The 25,656-nt window shown below is 46.0% G+C and overlaps 1 protein-coding gene across 1 annotated transcript; it reads left to right on the forward strand.

Moving 5' to 3' along the window:
• The first annotated feature begins 1,962 nt into the window (after positions 1-1,962).
• Positions 1,963-25,656, forward strand: WDR5 (WD repeat domain 5). Its single transcript, XM_069747459.1, has 14 exons — positions 1,963-2,076; positions 5,259-5,401; positions 11,903-12,011; positions 12,401-12,474; positions 12,718-12,807; positions 14,668-14,757; positions 15,838-15,921; positions 21,192-21,247; positions 21,876-21,922; positions 22,119-22,194; positions 22,552-22,585; positions 23,160-23,234; positions 23,359-23,446; positions 24,085-25,656. Exons 2-14 carry the CDS (start codon positions 5,321-5,323, stop codon positions 24,183-24,185), a joined length of 1,005 nt encoding a protein of 334 aa, XP_069603560.1. The 5' UTR covers positions 1,963-2,076; positions 5,259-5,320; the 3' UTR covers positions 24,186-25,656.

Below are 25,656 nucleotides of genomic sequence, written 5' to 3' on the forward strand. Positions count from 1 at the left end.
GGCTAGCACTCATTGTCGGAACTAGCTTATGCTGCATGGCTGGAGGTTGTTGGTGGTTATTGTTGGAGAAGGCGTTTGGTGGATATATCTGTGACTGTTGCTTGGTTTTGAGTGTGTGATAATTCCCTTTCTTCTCCTACTTTAGTTTTCCCCCTCCTCCACTCCTCGGTTGCCTGTGTGAGTATATTTGTATGATTGGTATTTTCCTTTATCCCTCTTCGTTTTACCTTGTTTGGTTGGTGTATTACTTCTTGCTCCTTTGACATTAGTTCTAGATCACCAGCGAACAGGAAACATTGCTGATTTTTTTCTCTGGCTTTTTCCGTGTGTCTCACAGATCACAGTCCGGCCGTCATGAAAGTGTCACTAATTCTGTGGATCAGCTTTTTTCACACTTTTACTGCAGGTTTTTGCTTTTACACACTTGTTTTTTTTTTGTGGTGGTTTTATTTTCAGACTTTTTTAAGCAGAAATCTATAAAAAAAAGTGGCTTAAATCCGCAGAAAGCCCAGTGAGATTGTGTGCAGTTCGTTATACCGCTTCTTGCACGTATTTTGCTAAATCTGCTGCCTCCGTCCAATGGTGTCCTACTAAAGGTCAGCAATTGCCTTGGAAACCTATCGTAACATCGTAATGGTAATGGCCATTTCCTCCTGCAGGGGATTAATAGTTACCGCTGTATTCAGCACTTTGGAGAATCCCTGTGTCAGGAGATGCTCCTTTAGTGGAGGCAACAGCATCTCTGAGGCTTAGAAAGACTCTGTGCTGCCATTTTCCTCACAGGACCATTCCGCTTACTGTCCCATAGCAACCAATCACAAAGTAGCTTTCACATGCCAAAGCAGATTTAGAAGTGTGATTGGTTGACACTGGGAACCACAAGCAGAACTGGATAAACTTAAAGGGAACCTGTCACCCCGTTTTTTGAGATTGAGATATAAATACTGTTAAATAGGGCCTGCGCTGTGCGTTACTATAGTGTATGTAGTGTACCCTGATTCCCCACCTACGCTGCGCAATACATTACCAAAGTCGCCGTTTTCGCCTGTCAATCAGGCTGGTCAGGTCGGGTGGGCGTGTTCACAGCGCTGTTTCTTCCTCAGCTTTACGTTGGTGGCGTAGTGGTGTCCGCACGTTGAGGTGACTAATCCACTGTGGGCACGTGAACAAGGAGCGCGCGATCTGCGCTATCACCCCCTGTCATCGGTGGGGGCGGCCATCTTCCTGGGGCCGCGCGTGCGCAGATGGAGTGCTCTGATGCAAACTCGGCTTTGGGAAAATGGCCGCCGCGATCTCTTGTGCGCACGCGCGGCATCCCGCGGCCATTTTCCTGAAGCCCCGTGCAGCAGAGCACTCCATCTGCGCACGCGCGGCCCCAGGAAGATGGCCGCCCCCACCGATGAAAGGGATGACAGCGCAGATCGCGCGCTGTGTCTTCACGTGGGCGCAGGGAATTCGGACCTTGGACATGCGCACACCACTACGCCACCAACGGAAAGCTGGGGAAGAAAAGAGCGCTGTGAACACGCCCACCTAACCAGACCAGCCTGATTGACAGGCGAAAACGGCGACTTTGGTAATGTATTTCTCAGCATACATGGGGAATCAGGGTACACTACATACACTATAGTAACGCACAGCGCAGGCCCTATTTAACAGTATTTATATCTCAATCTCAAAAAAGGGGGTGACAGGTTCCCTTTAAGCCTTTGGGGCGTGTCTTCCAAGGACCTTCTCAACATGTTTTACCCGCCCAACGCAGTCTCCCCCAAAAAATCAGCAACTGAAAGGGCGCATGCGCAGAAACCGTTACCCATTCACACGAACTCCTCACCTGAACTATGGGCAGGCGCAGTATCTTTTCTCGCAGAAGGCCAAGTTCATACTGCGCATGCGGTCATCTTCCGCCTGCGCTTTGCGTCTGCGCACGGGAGATTACGGCAGTTCTCACGCCTGCGCTTTGTGGCTGAATGTGTTGTACTGCGCATGTGTGTCTGCTCCTCCGTTCCCGGCCTGGCGCGCAGTCTCCTCGTTTTCAGCGTGTACGGCGTCAATGAGCTGAGGTCGAATAACCAGGTAAGCGGGGAAACGTAGCCGGAAACGTGGGAGGTTTGTGAAGCGGTGAGCCCAGATAGAGCGCTGTGTACCTCTATAAGCCAGGTCAGTTCCTCGCCATGTATCCTGCGGCCCCGAGCAGTAATGCTGAAATTTGCGCCCACTGCTGGTGTAATAGCACAGAGGTCCAGAGCTGTAACCCCGGGCCCGGGTGTGTCTGTCCTGTACTGTGTCCCTGAGGTTGTGTGTGTCCTGCACTGTGCCCCCGGGGTTGTGTCTGTCCTGTACTGTGCCCCCCGGGGTTGTGTGTGTGTCCTGTCCTGTACTGTGCCCCCGGGGTTGTGTGTGTGTGTGTGTGTACTGTACTGTGCCCCCGGGGTTGTGTGTGTGTGTGTGTGTCCTGTCCTGTACTGTGCCCCCGGGGTTGTGTGTGTGTGTGTGTGTGTGTGTGTACTGTACTGTGCCCCCGGGGTTGTGTGTGTGTCCTGTACTGTGCCCCCGGGGTTGTGTGTGTGTCCTGTACTGTACTGTGCCCCCCGGGGTTGTGTGTGTGTGTGTGTCCTGTCCTGTACTGTGCCCCCGGGGTTGTGTGTGTGTGTGTGTGTGTGTACTGTACTGTGCCCCCGGGGTTGTGTGTGTGTGTGTGTGTGTGTGTGTACTGTACTGTGCCCCCGGGGTTGTGTGTGTGTCCTGTACTGTGCCCCCGGGGTTGTGTGTGTGTGTCCTGTACTGTACTGTGCCCCCCGGGGTTGTGTGTGTGTGTGTCCTGTACTGTACTGTGCCCCCCGGGGTTGTGTGTGTCCTGTACCGTACTGTGCCCCCGGGGTTGTGTGTGTCCTGTACTGTGCCCCCGGGGTTGTGTGTGTGTGTGTGTGTCCTGTACTGTGCCCCCGGGGTTGTGTGTGTGTGTATACTGTACTGTGCCCCCGGGGTTGTGTGTGTGTGTGTGTACTGTACTGTGCCCCCGGGGTTGTGTGTGTACTGTACTGTGCCCCCGGGGTTGTGTGTGTACTGTACTGTGCCCCCGGGGTTGTGTGTGTACTGTACTGTGCCCCCGGGGTTGTGTGTGTGTACTGTACTGTGCCCCCGGGGTTGTGTGTGTGTACTGTACTGTGCCCCTGGGGTTGTGTGTACTGTACTGTGCCCCTGGGGTTGTGTGTGTGTACTGTACTGTGCCCCCGGGGTTGTGTGTGTGTGTACTGTACTGTGCCCCCGGGGTTGTGTGTGTGTCCTGTACTGTACTGTGCCCCCGGGGTTGTGTGTGTGTGTGTGTGTGTGTGTGTCCTGTACTGTACTGTGCCCCCGGGGTTGTGTGTGTGTGTGTGTCCTGTACTGTGCCCCCGGGGTTGTGTGTGTGTCCTGTACTGTGCCCCCGGGGTTGTGTGTGTGTGTGTGTGTCCTGTACTGTGCCCCCGGGGTTGTGTGTGTGTGTGTGTGTCCTGTACTGTGCCCCCGGGGTTGTGTGTGTGTACTGTACTGTGCCCCCGGGGTTGTGTGTGTGTCCTGTACTGTACTGTGCCCCCGGGGTTGTGTGTGTGTGTGTGTGTCCTGTACTGTACTGTGCCCCCGGGGTTGTGTGTGTGTGTGTGTGTGTCCTGTACTGTACTGTGCCCCCGGGGTTGTGTGTGTGTCCTGTACTGTGCCCCCGGGGTTGTGTGTGTGTCCTGTACTGTGCCCCCGGGGTTGTGTGTGTGTGTGTGTCCTGTACTGTGCCCCCGGGGTTGTGTGTGTGTGTGTGTGTCCTGTACTGTGCCCCCGGGGTTGTGTGTGTGTCCTGTACTGTGCCCCCGGGGTTGTGTGTGTGTGTGTGTCCTGTACTGTGCCCCCGGGGTTGTGTGTGTGTGTGTGTCCTGTACTGTGCCCCCCCGGGGGTTGTGTATGTGTGTGTCCTGTCCTGTGCCCTCCCCGGGGGTTGTGCGTGTCCTGTCCTGTGCCCCCCCCCCCCCCTGGGGGTTGTGCGTGTCCTGTCCTGTGCCCCCCCCCCCCCCCCCCCGGGGGTTGTGCGTGTCCAGTCCTGTGCCCCCCCTGGGTGTTTTGCGTGTCCTGTGCCCCCCCCCCCCCCGGGGGTTGTGCGTGTCCTGTGCCCCCCCCCCCCCCCTCCGTGGGGTTGTGCGTGTGCCCCCCTGGGGGTTGTTGTGTGTCCCGTACTGGTTGGGGGGGTGTTTCCTGCACTGTGCACCCCCCGGTTGGTGTGTGTCCCATCCCGTACTATGCCTCCCCGGGGGTTGATGTATGTGTGTCTGTCTATATTTCCTGCACTGTGCCACCCAACTTGGTGTGTATGTGTGTCTCATACTGTGCTCCCCGAGGGTTTGTGTGTGTGTGTCCCGTCCTGTGCCCCAGGGTGTGGCTCAGTGGTTAGCACTGCAGCCTTGCAGCGCTGGAGTCCTGGGTTCAAATCCCACCAAGGACAACATCTGCAAGGAGTTTGTATGTTCTCCCCGTGTTTGCGTGGGTTTCCTCCGGGTTCTCCTGTTTCCTCCCACACTCCAAAGACTTACTGATAGGGAATTTAGATTGTGAGCTCCATCGGGGACACTGATGATAATGTGTGCAAACTGTAAAGCGATGCGGAATATGTTAGCGCTATATAAAAATAAAGATTATTATTACCTGTACTGTGACCCCCCGGTTGGTATGTATGTGTCCTGTACTGTGCCCCCAGGGTTGGGGGGGGGGGGGGGGGAGTGTATCCCATACTGTGGCCCCCTGCAAGGTGTGTGTGTATGTCCGCCCGTGTCCTGTACTGTGTACCATACTGTGGCCCCCTGAGTTGGGGTGCGTGTCCCATACTGTGGGCCCCTGCTGGGGGGGTGTGTCCCGTACTGTGGCCTCCTGCTGGGGGGGTGTGTCCCATTCTGTGGCCCCCTGCTGGGTGTGTGTGTGTGTACATACATCCGACCGTGTCCTGTACTGTGACCTCCGTGCTACAGCCTTGAAAAATACTTTGAAGTTTAAAATCTGAAAATAAAAAATAAGCAGCGTGTGCCTAAGATCTCAGACACCTCATTAATTTTGCTGGGACAGTAAAATGTATTTTTATGCTGGAAAAGATGTCCACAAAAAATGCAGTGTGTGAGCATGCCCTGAGACTCTTTCCTTCCTCTGTCGCCTTCTGTTGCTCTGGGTGTTCAGCTGGACGTGTATAAGAACGTTTTCTGGGGTTTGTGGTGCTGACGGCCTCTTGTCCTTTTGTATCGCAGCAGTCTGCACGGACACGGCTGACGTCTTCTGCATCACGTGACCCGCGTCCAGAAAATCCATCATGGCCACAGAAGAAAAGAAGCCAGAGACAGAAGCGTCTAAGACACAATCTACCCCATCATCCTCCAGCAACCAGAGCAAGGTCAGCCACCCCTCTTTTGTACAACAGACCCACACTAGCTATATATGGGGGATGCAGATGCCGCAGATGTTTAAGGTGACTAACGATGACACTCAGGCACAGCTTATATGGGAAATCGTCATCCACCTCCTGACTCCCCCAGCAGTCACAGTCGCCAGCACTTACACTGCGGGGAACCATATTTCTTACTTTCCTTGTGGTGACATTTGTTATATTCAGGTTTTTTTTCAGTGAGGTGATGACCATAAACCGATGTGAGGGGTAAAACAAAAAGATACAGGGATTGTACAACATGAACATACTGACCAACGATACAGTTATTAAACTACGCTGAATCAAAAAAGTGTTGTTTCTTTTTGATTAAAAAGTTATAACTTATTCAAACAATGATAATGTCTCTCTTTGAACAGTCCTATACGCCCTCATATAAAAAGACAATCAATGATAATCAAATGCTCACTAAACTTATATATGTCTGGTAATAGTAGCTACCAATCAACCCAGACCAGCATCAAAATATGCAAGTTTAGTAGTGACCACATATCATATAATGCAAATGTATACTCTGGAACAAATCATCAAACCGCCGCAATGCTTATTTGCTCAGACCGGCACAAAATATGCAGGTAGCAACTGCATCAGCTTAGCAAGACTCATGCGATACAATCTTACTAGCACTAGAGATTGCCAAAATATATGAATAAAGCTACGGAAACTCAATAATACATATTACTTTAAATACGTGATGCACCCTGTATATGGCCACGAGGCACGCTACACCTTGCCAGACCCCGACGCGCGTTTCGCGACAGCTTCCTCCTGGGGGCCCCCAGGAGGAAGCTGCATATTTTGTGCCAGTCTGACATATATAAGTTTAGTGAGCATTTGATTATCATTGATTGTCTTTTTATTTGAGGGCGTATAGGACTGTTCAAAGAGAGACATTATCATTGTTTGAATCTGCACAATGTGTGCTATTTTGGATTATCTCTAGGTACCAGGATTTTCTGACATTTGTCTCTGTGGTAGCAATTAATAAATAGTTGATTGCTTTTGCATGAAATCCCAAAAAGATATGTGGGTAGAATGATTGAGGTGTTTTCTTAGCATACAAATATTAATAATTAAAAGTTTTTTGCTTGCAACACCATAAGAAAAGCTAATTAGGCATAATGATGGAGGTGTTCTTTTAGCATGTCTTTTGTTTAATATTGCTCTCTATCCTATATGTCCCCTTCAATGAATGAATATTATTGTACTGCTACTTGAAACTGACAAATTTGGAATTTCCCTTACTTTGCGTGTTGCTAGCGCTTACCTGACACTATTGTGGTTTTTGTGGTTGAGGCACTATTTTTATTATATGTTTTATGTTTATATCAATAAAGTTATAACTTTTTAATAAAAAAGAAACAACACTTTTTTGATTCAGCGTAGTTTAATAACTGTATCGTTGGTCAGTATGTTCATATATTTATTAGTGTTACCCATTCCAAGCGTGAGGAAATGGGCTTGGGTTATATGTTTAAATAGGGATTGTACAACACCGGACTTAAAAAATAAAAGAAGTTTAGAAAATAATTAAAATACGTAACGTGTTTCCAATCCCCAGCGCCTTTAAAGCATTAGTGACAGCTGGGTCTGCTGCTATCTTGGTTGCAACTTTGGTCTTTTAAATGGATTTTGACCGCTTTGATATCGCCTTCTTAAATGCAACTTGTTCCCATCGTTAAAAGCGGCATGTGCTCTCTTCCCGGCCTGCCACTGTCTCTGCTTTGTCTGATGGCATGACAGATTGATCAGCAGTCCCTGCAGGGAAGGTGTAACATAATGTCGGGAGACACTGCGCCTCTATGGGAGGTGAGAATTGTTGCATTTATATTACATGGAGGCTATGGCATTTCAGAAGGAGTCATCCAAATTTTGGACAATTTATTAACAGAGACCTTTGGTTGTCAGTGGAAATGAGAAGTGACCTGATAACGAATGTGTGTGTGCAGAATAAAGCTTTATTTTTACTTGGTGTACAGATGATATGCAAAAATACGGTACCAGTGAAAAGTCCGGACCCTTGTTAATGCAGTGATTTTCCTTGTTAATGGAATGTGCACACTGTAGATTCAGACTGAAGGCAGCAAAACCACAAAAGAGAACATGAAACAAGGAGTAAAGAAACACATGTGCTACCTCAGATTCCTCCCGTGCCTCCTATTACCGATGTCGCCTTTCCACTCCATTCTGTGCAACAGCTTCATCAGTTTGTCACCTGGAACGGCTCCAATGAACAAGTCTCATCAAGAGTCCATTTGAAAGTGTATGTGACCATCAGGTGTTTTGGAAAGGCAGTGATGGTGTACAAGCCAGAATATGGCAAGAAACATAGTAACATAGTTAGTAAGGCCGAAAAAAGACATTTGTCCATCCAGTTCAGCCTATATTCCATCATAATAAATCCCCAGATCTACGTCCTTCTACAGAACCTAATTGTATGATACAATATTGTTCTGCTCCAGGAAGACATCCAGGCCTCTCTTGAACCCCCCGACTGAGTTCGCCATCACCACCTCCTCAGGCAAGCAATTCCAGATTCTCACTGCCCTAACAGTAAAGAATCCTCTTCTATGTTGGTGGAAAAACCTTCTCTCCTCCAGACGCAAAGAATGCCCCCTTGTGCCCGTCACCTTCCTTGGTATAAACAGATCCTCAGCGAGATATTTGTATTGTCCCCTTATATACTTATACATGGTTATTAGATCGCCCCTCAGTCGTCTTTTTTCTAGACTAAATAATCCTAATTTCGCTAATCTATCTGGGTATTGTAGTTCTCCCATCCCCTTTATTAATTTTGTTGCCCTCCTTTGTACTCTCTCTAGTTCCATTATATCCTTCCTGAGCACCGGTGCCCAAAACTGGACACAGTACTCCATGTGCAGTCTAACTAGGGATTTGTACAGAGGCAGTATAATGCTCTCATCATGTGTATCCAGACCTCTTTTAATGCACCCCATGATCCTGTTTGCCTTGGCAGCTGCTGCCTGGCACTGGCTGCTCCAGGTAAGTTTATCATTAACTAGGATCCCCAAGTCCTTCTCCCTGTCAGATTTACCCAGTGGTTTCCCATTCAGTGTGTAATGGTGACATTGATTCCTTCTTCCCATGTGTATAACCTTACATTTATCATTGTTAAACCTCATCTGCCACCTTTCAGCCCAAGTTTCCAACTTATCCAGATCCATCTGTAGCAGAATACTATCTTCTCTTGTATTAACTGCTTTACATAGTTTTGTATCATCTGCAAATATCGATATTTTACTGTGTAAACCTTCTACCAGATCATTAATGAATATGTTGAAGAGAACAGGTCCCAATACCGACCCCTGCGGTACCCCACTGGTCACAGCGACCCAGTTAGAGACTATACCATTTATAACCACCCTCTGCTTTCTATCACTAAGCCAGTTACTAACCCATTTACACACATTTTCCCCCAGACCAAGCATTCTCATTTTGTGTACCAACCTCTTGTGCGGCACGGTATCAAACGCTTTGGAAAAATCGAGATATACCACGTCCAATGACTCACCGTGGTCCAGCCTATAGCTTACCTCTTCATAAAAACTGATTAGATTGGTTTGACAGGAGCGATTTCTCATAAACCCATGCTGATATGGAGTTAAACAGTTATTCTCATTGAGATAATCCAGAATAACATCCCTCAGAAACCCTTCAAATATTTTACCAACTATAGAGGTTAGACTTACTGGCCTATAATTTCCAGGTTCACTTTTAGAGCCCTTTTTGAATATTGGCACCACATTTGCTATGCGCCAATCCTGCGGAACAGACCCTGTCGCTATAGAGTCCCTAAAAATAAGAAATAATGGTTTATCTATTACATTACTTAGTTCTCTTAGTACTCGTGGGTGTATGCCATCCGGACCCGGAGATTTATCTATTTTAATCTTATTTAGCCGGTTTCGCACCTCTTCTTGGGTTAGATTGGTGACCCTTAATATAGGGTTTTCATTGTTTCTTGGGATTTCACCTAGCATTTCATTTTCCACCGTGAATACCGTGGAGAAGAAGGTGTTTAATATGTTAGCTTTTTCCTCGTCATCTACAACCATTCTTTCCTCACTATTTTTTAAGGGGCCTACATTTTCAGTTTTTATTCTTTTACTATTGATATAGTTGAAGAACAGTTTGGGATTAGTTTTACTCTCCTTAGCAATGTGCTTCTCTGTTTCCTTTTTGGCAGCTTTAATTAGTTTTTTAGATAAAGTATTTTTCTCCCTATAGTTTTTTAGAGCTTCAATGGTGCCATCCTGCTTTAGTAGTGCAAATGCTTTCTTTTTACTGTTAATTGCCTGTCTTACTTCTTTGTTTAGCCACATTGGGTTTTTCCTATTTCTAGTCCTTTTATTCCCACAAGGTATAAACCGCTTACACTGCCTATTTAGGATGTTCTTAAACATTTCCCATTTATTATCTGTATTCTTATTTCTGAGGATATTGTCCCAGTCTACCAGATTAAGGGCATCTCTAAGCTGGTCAAACTTTGCCTTCCTAAAGTTCAGTGTTTTTGTGACTCCCTGACAAGTCCCCCTAGTGAAAGACAGGTGAAACTGTACAATATTGTGGTCGCTATTTCCTAGATGCCCGACCACCTGCAGATTTGTTATTCTGTCAGGTCTATTAGATAGTATTAGGTCTAAAAGTGCTGCTCCTCTGGTTGGATTCTGCACCAATTGTGAAAGATAATTTTTCTTGGTTATTAGCAGAAACCTGTTGCCTTTATGGGTTTCACAGGTTTCTGTTTCCCAGTTAATATCCGGGTAGTTAAAGTCCCCCATAACCAGGACCTCATTATGGGTTGCAGCTTCATCTATCTGCTTTAGAAGTAGACTTTCCATGGTTTCTGTTATATTTGGGGGTTTGTAACAGACCCCAATGAGAATTTTGTTACCATTTTTCCCTCCATGAATTTCGACCCATATGGACTCGACATCCTCATTTCCTTCGCTAATATCCTCCCTTAAAGTGGACTTTAGACAAGACTTTACATAGAGACAAACCCCTCCTCCTCTCCGATTTTTACGATCCTTTCTAAACAGACTGTAACCCTGTAAGTTAACTGCCCAGTCATAGCTTTCATCTAACCATGTCTCGGTTATTCCCACTATGTCAAAGTTACCTGTAGATATTTCTGCTTCTAGTTCTTCCATCTTGTTTGTCAGGCTTCTGGCGTTTGCAAGCATGCAGTTTAGAGGATTTTGTTTTGTTCCAATCTCCTCGCTGTGGATTGTTTTAGAAATGTTCTTACCTCCCTTCTGAGTTTGTTTTCCTGGATCTTCTTTGTTCAAGTCTAATGTTTTTCTTCCCGTCCCCTCTTCTTCTAGTTTAACGCCCTCCTGATTACATAATTACATAATTACGTTAAGATCTGAAGGTCAGTAATCTTGAAAACTGCTAGACCCTTTGAATATATCTTCAATTGAATATATCTTCAAGTGCAGTCATGAAAACCATCAACTCACTATGGTAAAGCCAGCTCTCGTGAGAACTGCCCCAGGTAAGAAAGACCAAGAATTATATCTGCTGCAGAGGATAAGTTCATCAGGTGTCAGCCTCATAAACCACTGACAGCACTGACAGAGATATCACATAGCCGACACATTTCATTATCAACTGTCCAGAAGAGTATGCGAGAAGTGACCTTTATGGTCAAATTGGTGCAAAGAAGCTGCTACCAAGGACCAGAAACAGGAAAAAGAGACTTTTATGGACTGAGGAACACAAGGACCGGACATTAGATGAGTGGAAATCTGCATGTTGCTCTCAAGAGTCAAAATGTGAGATTTTTTTTTGGTACCGGCATCCATGTCTTTCTTAGATGAGGAAAAGAGCAATTGAGGTCTGCCGGTGATGCTGGTGGTTATTCCAAATTTATGGAACATAACCCAACATGGCCACCACAGTGTTCTGCAGCAACTGCCACTCATCTGCACTGCTTTAAGTGGGTCCATCATTTGTGTAACAGGACAAACACCACCAAGCCCCAGCAGGTGAGGCGACCAAGAGAAAGAGGATGGAGCCTGCGTCAGATGACATGGCATTCACAATCGCCATCCTCAGCCCTATGGAGCTGGTCTGGGATGAGCTTGATGCAGAGTGAAGACAAAGCAGCCAACAAACGCTCAGCCTCTGGAAATCCTGCATGACTGACAGCTATAGCCGTTCTAGGTGATGACATGAAGCTGCCAGAGAGAATGACGGGAGGGCACAGCGGCCATAAGAATAACTGGGGGGCGTAGAGTACTGTGGTGAAACATGTTTTATTCCGCCTTGTTTTCATATGTCCTTTGTAATTTTGCTGCTTTCAGTTTGAATGCAATGTACACATTAGATTGGAGTTGTGTGTGTAAACATCCCCAAATCCCATGATTTTCCTCTCATCTTGCTTGATTCTTGTGATCTCACTTCTTAACTTTTTTGTTTCAGCCCGCTCCTGTGAAGCCGAATTATACTCTGAAGTTCACGCTTGCGGGTCACACCAAGGCCGTGTCGTCTGTGAAGTTCAGTCCCAACGGAGAGTGGCTGGCGAGCTCATGTAAGGATGTGATGGTGTGGAGGCTCCTCTGGGTACTGCTGGGCCTCAGGGACCCCCCCCCCCCCCCCCCCCTCTTTTTGGCTGATCCCTTTGTCAGAGGAACAATCAGATTCGATCTTTGATTTTTCAGGTGCTTTTTTTTTTTTTTAAAGTGCAGTAACTGCTCACAATGGAGGAGCGGGATTTCTCCTGAGTGAATGTTGTGTGGCCCATAGATTGGCAAGTGGAGGAGTCCCGGAGGCTTTACGTGCCCCGGCCTGATCCCGCTGATAACATAGAGCAAGGGTAGCACACGATACAGTATCGACAGCAAGTCACTATCTCATGGTCTGATCCTCTGGGACTCTGATCTTATGTGCCCTGATTTTATGTTTATTTCTCCCATTTAGCGGCTGATAAATTGATTAAGATCTGGGGTGCGTATGACGGCAAATTTGAGAAGACGATATCTGGACACAAGCTGGTGGGTGGCCTTCATTCTCACCTATTCCTGTGAGCAGACAACTTACCATTTTATATAGATTTCTAGAATCCGGTGTCCCAGGGGCCCCTTTAATATACTCAGACATCATGTGATTGGCCTCTTGTTCTTGCCAGACACACAATTACAGGGTCCGTTCCCCGGAGGACTCCATGACTTAGCTTTTTCATGAGATTTATTGTTGTTGTGCCATTAACCCATCTGACATGTCTGTGACTCTTGCAGGGAATCTCAGATGTTGCTTGGTCCTCCGACTCCAATCTCCTTGTCTCTGCCTCGGATGACAAAACGCTGAAGATTTGGGATGTCAGCTCGGTGGGTTCCTGCTTTGTATTCTGGTCAATGAGGGTTGTGTATTTGTGTCCTAGCTGTCACCAGTGGCACATACACATCTCCCCCTCCATTCATTACCTATGGGGCTGCCGAGCGTTGCCCTTTGCTTGTTTTTTTCCAAGCACCCTTGTGTATGAATAATGGAACAGCAGTCTGACATCTGCACTGCTGCTGTAATCTAATGGGATAAACGTGTCCCCTTGTTGCCGATGTGGTCCCAACTCCCAAACTGCATTGTCACTAGAGTTTGTGGGAATAGAGTTACTCATCTCAGTCCATTGGCCACAACAGTTGCGAGTGATTGCTGAACAGAAGCAAGAGAACAGACTATCACCTGACATCTGTGGCTCTTCTTTTTGATTGGCCGGGCTGAAAGCAACATCACGTGTGTCACGCTGCCATAATGACATTGTGTCAGGCCAGCTAATTAAGAGTAGAGCCGCGGATGGCGTCAGGTAAAAGGCGGTTTTCCTGCTTCTGCCCAGCGACCACTGTCGTGGCTAACGTACTAGGATGTTTGGACTGATTTGCACTACCTCGGGTTCTCTCTTAAATTGTCGATATGCAATAATTTGTCCCCACTTAACAACTCCTCCCGATCTGTAGATTTCCTATCTGATCTTTGGTCCCGTCGGCTCCACTTTCAGTTTGTGCTCAACGCAGAAAAGCCTTCCCAGTGTTAGTACGTCATTCGAGCTGTATGTACAAGGGACTGGCTGACTGGGTCATTTCAGTAGCTTAGCCAGCATCCTTCACCATCTAGCCTGATGACTGATAAGGGGGCTGGGTTGGCTTTTGGAATAAGCGGTTAGCCGGCCCCTTTCACAAGCAGCTCTAGTAATATGCCGATACAGGACCTTCTCACAGCACAGAGCCAGGAGTGACCGATCCTGAGATTTTTAGGTAAAGAAATCATTGAAAATAAATGTTTGTAAAGTGTGTTCTATTAGAAAAAATCTATGATTTTTTTTGGAATCTGACAAATTTTTAAAGGGAACCTGTCACCCCCCTCAGGCGTTTGTAACTAAAAGAGCCACCGTGTGCAGCACAAATGCTGCATTCTGACAAGGTGGCTCTTTTAGTTATGATGCCTGCACACGCTGAAATAAATGTTTATAAAATGTGCCCCTTCATACCCTGAAATCGCCAGGGAGGCGGGTCTTTCCTTCCTAATCAGACCCTGCACAGCCGTCACGCCGGGCGCCGCCGCCTCTTGCAGCATTATCGTACCCGGGGCCTGCGCATTGTTTTTTTTTGTTTTTTCTTTGGGCGTACGCAGTTGCGCTGCCCTTTGCACTTACAGCGCAGGCCCCGGGTACGATAATGCTGCAAGAGGCGGCGGCGCCCGGAGTGTCGGCTGTGCTGCGTCTGATTAGGAAGGAAAGACCCGCCTCCCTGGCGATTTCAGGGTATGGGGGGGACACATTTTATAAACGTTTATTTCAGCGTGTGCAGGCATCATAACTAAAAGAGCCACCTTGTCAGAATGCAGCATTTGTGCTGCACAAGGTGGCTATTTTAGTTACTAACGCCTGAGGGGGTGACAGGTTCCCTTTAAGAGAAAGCTGGTAGACTGCAAAAAGTTACGCCATTACACCCTGCACAGGGGTTTAATCCGAGCAGGTGACATTTAACGCTTGTATAGTACAATAGCTGGGCCCGCTGTAAGTTGTGTCTGGGTCAGTTGACACGTATGGGCTAAGTTCTGGTGGCTGCACAATGGCTTCCCTTCTGTGCTGTCACTACAATTTTCTGTGCTTTTCCCACATGCGTTATGGAATCCATTTTCTCTGATTTTCGGCACCTTGTTAATTCATCACCTTCTTTTTTTCTTTTTTTTAGGGGAAATGTCTGAAGACGTTAAAGGGTCACAGTAACTACGTGTTCTGCTGCAATTTTAACCCACAGTCCAACCTCATAGTGTCCGGATCAGTAAGTGCTGCCATTGACTTCTTATGTTGGTGCATTGTCGCTACGATGTCCGGATCCCTCCAGTTATGAGACTGCGATATGTGGTCAGTACAACCTGGTGCTTCCCAGAAATTACTCGCGGGAGCTCCTGTCATCCTGGTGATAAGCCCGCTGTTACTACAAAGGATTGTGCATGTCATTGCTTTCTATTAAAGGTCTGCTTCATGATTTGCACAATATGTACAAAAATAAATAAAACCTTCTCGCCTCCCGCATGGTTGCTGTTCCATTGATGATGGTGCTGGGTCTCCCGGTTCTCCTGTGACATTGGCTGCTGCGCTTACATGACGTCACAATCAGTGATGAGCTGCAGTAGTCTTCACTAGTGATGAGCGAATATACTCGGTACTCAAGATTTCTCGAGCACGCTCGGGGGTCCTGCGAGTATTTTTTAGTGCTCGGAGATTTCGTTTTTATTGCCGCAGCTGAATGATTTACATCTGTTAGCCAGCATAAGTACATGTGGAGATTCCCTAGCAACCAGGCAACCCCCACATATACTAATGCTGACTAACAGATGTAAATAATTCAGCTGTGGCAATAAAAACTAAATCTCAGAGCACTAAAAAATATTCGTAGGACATCCGAGCGTGCTCGAGAAATCTCGAGTAACAAGTATGTTAGTTCCTCACTAGTCTTCACACCTCGCTCAGAAGAAACCTGAATGTTTTAGCAAAGTGGCTCATCCGCAGCTGCTGATCATCACGCCATGGGGAGGCCCAGTATCAACATTACTGGAACGGTGCGAGGGTGATGGTTTATATTTTCCACGTTCACCTATTGCATCTGAGGTGGGGGTTGTGGACAAGCCCTATAATATGCACATGACCAGTAAATGTTCAGGGATGATCTGCTCCGTTGCGGCAGAGGTCGGACACATGGCCTGTGTCTGCAGTCAGATCTTGAAGATTATTTAGATGGGATTTCTCCAACTTTCGCAGTGACTGCTGGGAACTGTAGTTTTTCAGTAGGTGGAGGCCAGGAATCCACATTGTGTATGCATCTTCTCATCGAGTGATCTTTTATTTTGTTTTCCTCCAGTTTGATGAAAGTGTCAGAATATGGGACGTAAAGACTGGGAAATGTCTGAAGACGTTGCCTGCGCACTCGGACCCCGTTTCTGCTGTAAGATTTAACCAATTCTGTGTTCTATGCACGTACCGTTATCTTGTCCCCGATGTAGGATAGGGATCGCATGGCACATTACATACACCATGATTCTCAGCAGTTATGATATTATGGAAACCACCAGCAACTTTCACTGATGGAAACTCCCTTACACAATGTATCACCCCCATCATCCAGTCTAATCTCTCTATCTTTAATGTATCACTCCCATCATCCCTGCCCCTGATTGTGATGACCTCCTTATTGTGGCAGTAGTAGGTGTCAGGTAATGAGCCGCCTCTCTCCTGATTGTGGTTATTTTGCGCTCCATTATAATGGCAGGTATCAGGTTTCCTTCTCTCTGGGGGGGTAGTTGTCTGCTGAGAATACCCAGGTAACAATTGACATCTGTCAAGTTTTTATTTTTAAACAAAAACCTATATGGAAAAAAAATACCATAAATAGAAAATAAATATTACCCATACAGTGAATACTATAACTAGGTAATGCAAGTTAGCAACCAACAGATTGAAAAACAAACAAAACACTATTTCATGATGCAATAAATAAATACCAAAAACATGTAAATTCCTTGATGAGATATAGTGCAGGAAATGTTGCCCTGTTATTATTAAGATAAATAATTATATAGGTACAAAGCAAGACAATGAAATATACATAAGAAAAAAGAAATGATAAAAATCAATAGAATAAATACATCATGATGGTATAAATGGTATAAGTGTATACTAGTAGCCTCTGCAATTCAAAACATAAGGCTATACATGAGGAAACCTAGATAACTATCTGATGGAAATAATGCATAATGACAACATGTTACCAAACAGGATGACACACCGCTGCCCCACACACCACTCCAATGCACGTTTCGCTCTCTCTTCGTCAGGGAGCCTCCTTGATTTTTTTTTTCCTCTGTCTGTTGGTCGCTACCGTATTTATAATTTGCCAATTGATTTGACATATCCTGCCCTCATCATACAATGTTTTATATTTTGTTCATCTCTTTTTTTATGATCATGTTTTATCCTCTATTTTGTTGTGTAATCATGTTTTTACTTTTATTAACCCCTTCCTGACCTGTGACACAGCGTATGCGTCATGAAAGTCGGTGCCAATCCGACCTGTGACGCATATGCTGTCACAGAATGATCGCGTCCCTGCAGATCCGGTGAAAGGGTTAACTCCCATTTCACCCGATCTGCAGGGACAGGGGGAGTGGTAGTTTAGCCCAGGGGGGGTTGGCTTCACCCCCCCGTGGCTACGATCGCTCTGATTGGCAGTTTCACTTTCAACAGCCAATCAGAGCGATTTGTAATATTTCACCTATTATAACTGGTGAAATATTACAATCCAGCCATGGCCGATGCTGCAATATCATCGGCCATGGCTGGAAACAATAATGTGCCCCCACCCCACCGATCGCCCCCCCCCAAGCCACCGATCTGTCCGGTACACAGCTCCGCTCCCCTCCGTCCTCCTGTCTGCACCCCCCCGTGCTCTTGTCCGCTCCCCCCCCCCCATGCTCCGCTCCCCCCCCCCCCCCCCGTGCTCCAATCCCCCCCCCCGTGCTCTTGTCCGCTCCCCCCCCCCCCCCCGTGCTCCTATCCAAACCCCAAGACACCCCCCCCGTGCTCCAATCCCACCCCCGTGCTCCAACCACCCCCTCCGTGCTCCGACCCGACAACCCCCCCCCCCCCCCCGTGCACCGATCCACGCCCCCCCCCCGCTCCGATTTACGCCCCCATGCTCCGATTTCCCCCCCCCCCCCCAATGCTCCGATCCGGAAGCCGGCAGATTCGTTTCAAGTGCATTTTGATCACTGCGATACAACCTATCACAGTGATCAAAATAAAAAAAATACTGAATGACTCCCCCCCCCCTTTTTCACCCCCCCATAGGTAGGGACAATAAAAAAAAATAAAGATTTTTTTTTTTTCTTCCACTAAGGTTGGGGTAAGAACTAGGGTTAGGGTTTCGATATGTGCACATGTAATCTGGTCCTCTGCGGATTTTTCCGCTGCGGATTTGATAAATCCGCAGTTCTAAACCGCTGCGGATTTATGTCAGATTTACCGCGGTTTTTCTGCGCATTTCGCTGCGGTTTTACAACTGCGATTTTCTATTGGAGCAGTTGTAAAACCGCTGCGGAATCCGCAGAAAGAAGCGACATGCTGCGGAATGTAAACCGCTGCATTTCCGTGCAGTTTTTCTGCAGCATGTGTACAGCGATTTTTGTTTCCCATTGGTTTACATTGAACTGTAAACTCATGGGAAACTGCTGCGGATCCGCAGTGTTTTCCGCAGCGTGTGCACATACCTTTAGAATTAGGCTATGTGCACACGGTACGGATTTGGCTGCGGATCCGCAGCGGATTGGCTGCTGCGGATTCGCTGCAGTGTTCCATCAGGTTTACAGTACCATGTAAACCTATGGAAAACCAAATCCGCTGTGCCCATGGTGTGGAAAATACCACGCGGAAACGCTGCGTTATATTTTCCGCAGCATGTTAATTCTTTTTCCGCAGCGTTTTACACCTGTTCTTCAATAGGAATCCGCAGGTGAAATCCGCACAAAACATTGGAAATTAGCGGTAAATCCGCAGGTAAAACGCAGTGCCTTTTACCCACGGATTTTTCAAAAATGGTGCTGAAAAATCTCACACGAATCCGCAACGTGGGCACATAGCCTTAGGGTTGGAATTAGGGTTGTGGTTAGGGTTGTGATTAGGGTTAGGGGTGTGTTGGGGTTAGTGTTGGAGGTAGAATTGAGGGGTTTCCACTGTTTAGGCACATCAGGGGTCTCCAAACGCAACATGGCGCCACCATTGATTCCAGCCAATCTTGTATTCAAAAAGTCAAATGGTGCTCCCTCACTTCCGAGCCCCGAAGTGTGCCCAAACAGTGGTTTACCCCCACATATGGGGTACCAGCATACTCAGGACTAACTGCGCAACAATTGCTGGGGTCCAATTTCTCCTGTTACCCTTGTGAAAATAAAAAAATGCTTGCTAAAACATCATTTTTGAGGAAAGAAAAATGATTTTTTATTTTCACGGCTCTGCGTTGTAAAGGTCTGTGAAGCACTTGGGGGTTCAAAGTGCTCACCTCACATCTAGATAAGTTCCTTTCGGGGTCTAGTTTCTAAAATGGGGTCACTTGTAGGGGGTTTCTACTGTTTAGGCACACCAGGGGCTCTGCAAACGCAACGTGACACCCGCAGACCATTCCATCAAAGTCTGCATTTCAAAAGTCACTACTTCCCTTCTGAGCCCCGACGTGTGCCCAAACAGTGGTTTACCCCCACACATGGGGTATCAGCGTACTCAGGAGAAACTGGACAACAACTTTTAGGGTCCAATTTCTCCTGGAACCCTTGGGAAAATAAAAAATTCTGGGCTAAATAATTATTTTTGAGGAAAGAAAACGTATTTATTATTTTCACGGCTCTGCGTTATAAACTTCTGTGAAGCACTTGGGGGTTCAAAGTGCTCACCACACATCTAGATAAGTTCCTTTCGGGGTCTAGTTTCCAAAATGGGGTCACTTGTGGGGGGTTTCTACTGTTTAGCCACATCAGGGGCTCTGCAAACGCAACGTGACGCCCGTAGAGCATTCCATCAAAGTCTGCATTTCAAAACGTCACTACTTCACTTCCGAGCCCCGGCATGTGCCCAAACAGTAGTTTACCCCCACATATGGGGTATCACCGTACTCAGGAGAAACTGGACAACAACATTTGGGGTCCAATTTCTCCTATTACCCTTGGCAAAATAGGAAATTCCAGGCTAAAAAAATCATTTTTGAGGAAAGAAAAGTTATTTTTTATTTTCATGGCTCTGCGTTATAAACTTCTGTGAAGCACCTGGGGGTTTAAAGTGCTCAATATGCATCTAGATAAGTTCCTTGGGGGGTCTAGTTTCCAAAATGGGGTCACTTGTGGGGGAGCTCCAATGTTTAGGCACACAGGGGCTCTCCAAACGCGACATGGTGTCCGCTAACAATTGGAGCTAATTTTCCATTCAAAAAGTCAAATGGCGCGCCTTCCCTTCCGAGCCCTGCCGTGTGCCCAACCAGTGGTTTACCCCCACATATGAGGTATCGGTGTACTCCGGAGAAATTGCTCAACACATGTTAGGATCCATTTTATCCTATTGCCCATGTGAAAATGAAAAAATTGAGGCGAAAAGAATTTTTTTGTGAAAAAAGTACTTTTTCATTTTTACAGATCAATTTGTGAAGCACCTGAGGGTTTAAAGTGCTCACTAGGCATCTAGATAAGTTCCTTGGGGGGTCTATTTTCCAAAATGGGGTCACTTGTGGGGGAGCTCCAATTTTTAGGCACACGGGGGCTCTCCAAACGTTACATGGTGTCCGCTAAAGAGTGGAGCCAATTTTTCATTCAAAAAGTCAAATGGCGCTCCTTCCCTTCCAAGCCCTGCCGTGCGCCCAAACAGTAGTTCCCCCCCACATAGGAGGTATCAGCGTACTCAGGACAAATTGGACAACAACTTTCGTGGTTCAGTTTCTCCTTTTACCATTGTAAAATCAAAAAAATTGTTGCTAAAAGATAATTTTTGTGACTAAAAAGTTAAATGTTCATTTTTTCCTTCCATGTTGCTTCTGCTGCTGTCAAGCACCTGAAGGGTTAATAAACTTCTTGAATGTGGTTTTGTGCACCTTGAGGGGTGCAGTTTTTAGAATGGTGTCACTTTTGGGTATTTTCAGCCATATAGACCCCGTAAACTGACTTTAAATGTGAGGTGGTCCCTAAAAAAAATGGTTTTGTAAATTTCGTTGTAAAAATGAGAAATCGCTGGTCAAATTTTAACCCTTAACTTCCTAGCAAAAAAAAATTTTGTTTCCAAAATTGTGCTGATGTAAAGTATACATGTGGGAAATGTTATTTATTAACTATTTTGTGTCACATAACTCTCTGGTTTAACAGAATAAAAATTCAAATTGTGAAAATTGCGAAATTTTCAAAATTTTCGCCAAATTTCCGTTTTTATCACAAATAAACGCATAATTTATTGACCTAAATTTACCACTAACATGAAGCCCAATATGTCACGAAAAAACAATCTCAGAACCGCTAGGATCCGTTGAAGCGTTCCTGAGTTATTACCTCATAAAGGGACACTGGTCAGAATTGCAAAAAACGGCCAGGTCATTAAGGTCAAAATAGGCTGGGTCATGAAGGGGTTAATAAAGTATTATATTTGTATCAGTGTTCTTTGAATATAAAATTATTATTTTTACCTCTCCAGGTGCATTTCAATCGTGACGGTTCCCTGATCGTCTCCAGTAGTTATGACGGCCTGTGGTGAGTGGACATTCTGCATTCTGTGGGTATAAGGTAGTTACTTAGCAGTGGCTGTACACTCCTCCTAGGGATGGTGACCTAGCTTTCCCAGGATCCTGCAAAGTTCGTCTGCTTGGTACTGTAGTGATACATCCCCACTTATTACAGGGCAGGTTTATGATTAAGGTAACTCAGGTCTCAGATTCCTGAAACATAAATCTGCTGAGTGAATATACTGAGACTATGTTCTCGTGGCTTCTTTTGGGTATATCTGCTCCAAAATACTCAAAACGCCTTGACAGCTCTCCCAATTTACTCTTATGTGAATTCTACCTTTTTATATGGGGATTTTTTTTTATTTTACTCCTGAAAATGCTTTAAAAAATTGCTGGTTGGGGGAAAAAAAGGTCATGTTACCCCTAAAAGACTGATCCTGGTGGAATCTGCTTCAATTCCTTCCATGTGAATATAGCCTTACAGCCTGGCCAATATGGGAATTCTCTAGAGTCTGGGAAAGGAACGGTGTAATGGAGCGTTCCTAAAAACTGAGTGCTCTGACATTGCTAAGTATCAAGCCTCCACCTCAGAAGATAACTCGGGGCAATTTCTATGGACTGTCATTAATCATTTTTACACTTATTATTTTTAGCCGGATTTGGGACACCGCATCAGGCCAGTGCCTAAAAACGCTGATTGGTAAGTCTTGGTGAATCTTCCTTGGACACTGCTGGCATTTGCCGCTCTATCAGTTGCTCCTCAGCACTCGTACATGCGAGCCTGCTCTCTCAGTGGTTGCTCCTGGTCACATAGTGGCAGTTTGTAGCCTACGGCGAAGGAGCGTTGTGTAATGTGGTCAGTGTGGTCACAGCTCGTGTCTTCTGTCATCCTACAGATGATGATAACCCTCCTGTGTCTTTCGTGAAGTTTTCTCCAAACGGCAAATACATCCTAGCGGCCACTTTAGACAAGTGAGTACAGATATATAATAAAGTTTTTATACAGTTTTTTTTTTTTTTTTTAAGTTTCTTTTCACAAGATCTGTTTGCTGTCTGTGAATGGAACAACTGATTGATTTTAGTGTAGGAAATCTGGACAAGAAAGAGAATTGTTTTGCCTTGTCTGCACTAATTCACTGTGACAAACCCTTAGCCGTAAATTCGAGAGATGTCTAACTTGTGCACATAGATGCATTTTGGGGTCCATCCGTTCCTGTGCTGCTGTATAGTCGCCTCTTGGCTCCCGGCCGGTTCCCCTCCACTTGTCACATGACTGTCGCAGGACTGTTCCCAGTGCTACTCTGACGCTTTGTGTTTTCTTGTTTGCAGCACGCTGAAGTTGTGGGATTACAGTAAAGGGAAGGTAGGTTCACCATAACTTCATGTCACGTGTAAGCTGTCTTTGGTGCTGTTAAGTCAGCCTCATGTGTTTTGTGTAACTCTACACCGCGGCCCCGGCTGCTTAGTGCACATCAATTAGCGTCCTCTTATTATGACCTGCGCTGATTAACACGCGCCAGCGACATCCCCATCGCTTAATCTGCTATTCTCCTTGTATCTCCCTTCCTCGGGGGAGCAGCTATTGATACTGTTCATCAGTCTTGCACCCCTAATTTCACGCTAATTAGCAGAGCGGACCTTTCTTGTGCACTCTGTAATAAACCAACCTGTTATAGTAAAAGCGCAGGATGACTGTCTGCAGCGTGGCCTCTTGTGAGCTTCCCCTTTTACCAGGACTAATTATTGCCCGCAAAGTCTATGGCAATAGTGGTCTACTACTCCTGTATATGGATAATGGGGGTGGTAGTGCGAGGTCACGTTTAGCCGCTGACTTTTTTTGTGGCCGGAGTCCTAGCTGAATTACCTGACCTGATTGCCGCCATCTGGATCTGCTTTCCATATAGTGTCACTAATTGCGGTGTCATTATCACCCCCAGTGCCTGAAAACGTACACGTGTCACAAGAACGAGAAGTACTGCATCTTCGCCAATTTCTCCGTGACCGGCGGCAAGGTATGTCCGGCACTAACCAACCAAATCCACATTTTATCGTTGTCTCAGACGAATGCTTGTACAATTATAATTAAATAATAATAATACAAAAAAATTATATTTACTTTGTTGTTTTGTGTTCCAGTGGATTGTGTCTGGGTCAGAAGATAATCTGGTGTATATCTGGAACCTCCAGACCAAGGAGATTGTGCAGAAATTACAGGGACACACGGGTAAGAGATGCCGAAATGTGGGAGGAAAGGATGGCAAAATGTCATTGACCCCGTGCTGGGGCAAAAAGCTGAAACTTTTACTAAGCTGGGATACCTGATTGTGGCATAAATTGCAACAAAAGAATGGATTTGCACTGTGCACAAAAAGTTCTTTTTTTTAACTTTTCTCATTTTTTAATACTTTCACATTTAATTACGACCGTGGTCTCCCAGTTTTATTGACAGTTAATGGGGAGAAAAGGCTGAAAGTAGCAAGACGTTTGGTTCAAATGTCCTGCCCCGCAGTTAGAGACGTAGATTTATTAAACCTGTGAACTTCTTAATTTGATGCCAAAGGATCCAAGCATCTTTCTTAGACTGGTGGGAAATACCTGTGCCGTGGTAATTGCGGCCATATCATTTCTCACCTCTGCTTGGTGTAAACGAATAGAAGCTATTTTATTACAAGACTCCTCCTAACCTTGGGACAAATGGAATAATATTTCTAATATATTAGATTGTCATCTCCTGGGATCAGTTTTGGATAGTGCTAGGTATTGACTGTAGGTTTCAGTGCTCAGTAATGATGGGAGTTATCCTCTGTGACAGGTTTGGTTCTGGCGGTTAGCTCAGTAATCACTTTTCCTTCTGTCTTTCAGATGTCGTCATTTCCACGGCCTGCCACCCAACAGAAAACATCATCGCGTCTGCAGCGCTAGAGAATGACAAGACCATCAAACTGTGGAAGAGCGATTGCTAAGCCCCCCATGTTGTTAGACTGTGTCATTAGGGGGTGCAGCGGAGGGAGAACGTTTTATCCTTCAGCACCACGAACAATGATAATGATCTTACAGACCTCACAGCCTCAGCTCTGCTTTTTTTTTTTTTCTTTGCCCTCTTTGGCGGTAATTCACCTGATTTTTTTTTTTGTTTTTTTCCAATTTTTCCTTCGTTCACATGAAAAACAATGAGGATGCAATGTGAAGGCCCCCACCCTGCCCCAAAATATCATTGTTTCTTGGTTGTTTTCCAGTATTGGCTCACATCTGCATGCAGCTCTTGTGTACACCAATGTACAATCTGTATTATGCCCCCAAGGCCTAACTTGTCTTATGCACCAGCCATAGCTGCGCTCTCAGCCATCGCCATGGGCGTGCCAGACGCACCGTTTATTGGATGAGATCCTTCTAGGAGCAGTGAGATGTCAGGACAGGAACAGGTATTAACACTACAGCAGTGCAGACACTGAACCAGCAGGGGACCTCAGCAATGCTCCCCCAACCATCGCTTTACTTGTGACTGCAGCTTTGGATGTGAATAGAGTATAAGTTAAAATATTGTCGTTAGCGCAGTTTCTGGGCATTATACGTCAGATTCCCATTATCATCACCCGTAATCCTCAGCTGTTATAGGGGGTCACGTCCCCTCCACTCTGCGTCCATTGAGGCTGTGCGCGTCTTGCCGTTTTCCACCTCAGTTTACTCTGCTTTTATATCAGTTTTATGATCATTTCATTTGTGACCAAAACGAGGGGCGAACGCCCAGATGTCCTCCTCGCCATCGCCGATCCCCCTCCTGCCTATGGTTGTATAGTTCTGTGTTTACCTGTGTTCAGTAGGATCGACCACTGGGAAAATGTGCAGCCCTCTCCAGTCCCCAGCGGTCATCACAGTATTCTTATACCAGCCCTGATTTTATTCCTGTTTACAGGTGAGGCTTTGTTACAGTGTATCAGCTCCCTGATTTCTACATACACTGTAACAATCCCTCAGCTGTTTGTCAGAACTAGGTCTGAGTGCTTGTCTGCCTCTGGATATAGCAAGAATGGTTACAAGTATTGAAAGCAGCAAGCGGAGATCTTGCCTGAAGAATGGAATGAGCGGACAATGATGCTGCCATTACATCAGGCCGACTTATCCCTTCAGTATCTGTGGCTCTTCCCTTTTCCTTCATCCTCTTTTGCTGGATTGAAGGTGAGAACAGGTGGGCAACAGGGCAACCATCGATTGTAACAACAACAAAAAATTCACTGTAAAAAAAAAAAATAAGTTAAAAAAACAGCCGCAGTTTTTGTATTTTGGAAATTCATAGAATTGTATCGCTTATGGCATCAGTCTGTATTTACTTCAGTTTTTTTTATATATATATTTTTGTCAGTTTTTGTTTTTTATTTTTTTCCTGATTGCATACAGAACCATAAGCTGTAATAAAGAGGTGGGTTTTTACGTGAA

This window comes from Ranitomeya imitator, chromosome 2 (genome assembly GCF_032444005.1).
Source record: "Ranitomeya imitator isolate aRanImi1 chromosome 2, aRanImi1.pri, whole genome shotgun sequence".
Lineage (NCBI taxonomy): Eukaryota > Metazoa > Chordata > Amphibia > Anura > Dendrobatidae > Ranitomeya > Ranitomeya imitator.

What these genes read in the sequence shown, in the direction of transcription:
- WDR5 (XM_069747459.1), top strand. Translation starts at nt 5,321, where the DNA reads ATGGCCACAGAAGAAAAGAAGCCAGAGACAGAAGCGTCTAAGACACAA. An exon ending in AGAGTGGCTGGCGAGCTCAT is followed by an intron (nt 12,012 to 12,400) that starts GTAAGGATGTGA and finishes TCTCCCATTTAG; the next exon opens with CGGCTGATAAATTGATTAAG. An exon ending in GTGCCTAAAAACGCTGATTG is followed by an intron (nt 21,923 to 22,118) that starts GTAAGTCTTGGT and finishes GTCATCCTACAG; the next exon opens with ATGATGATAACCCTCCTGTG.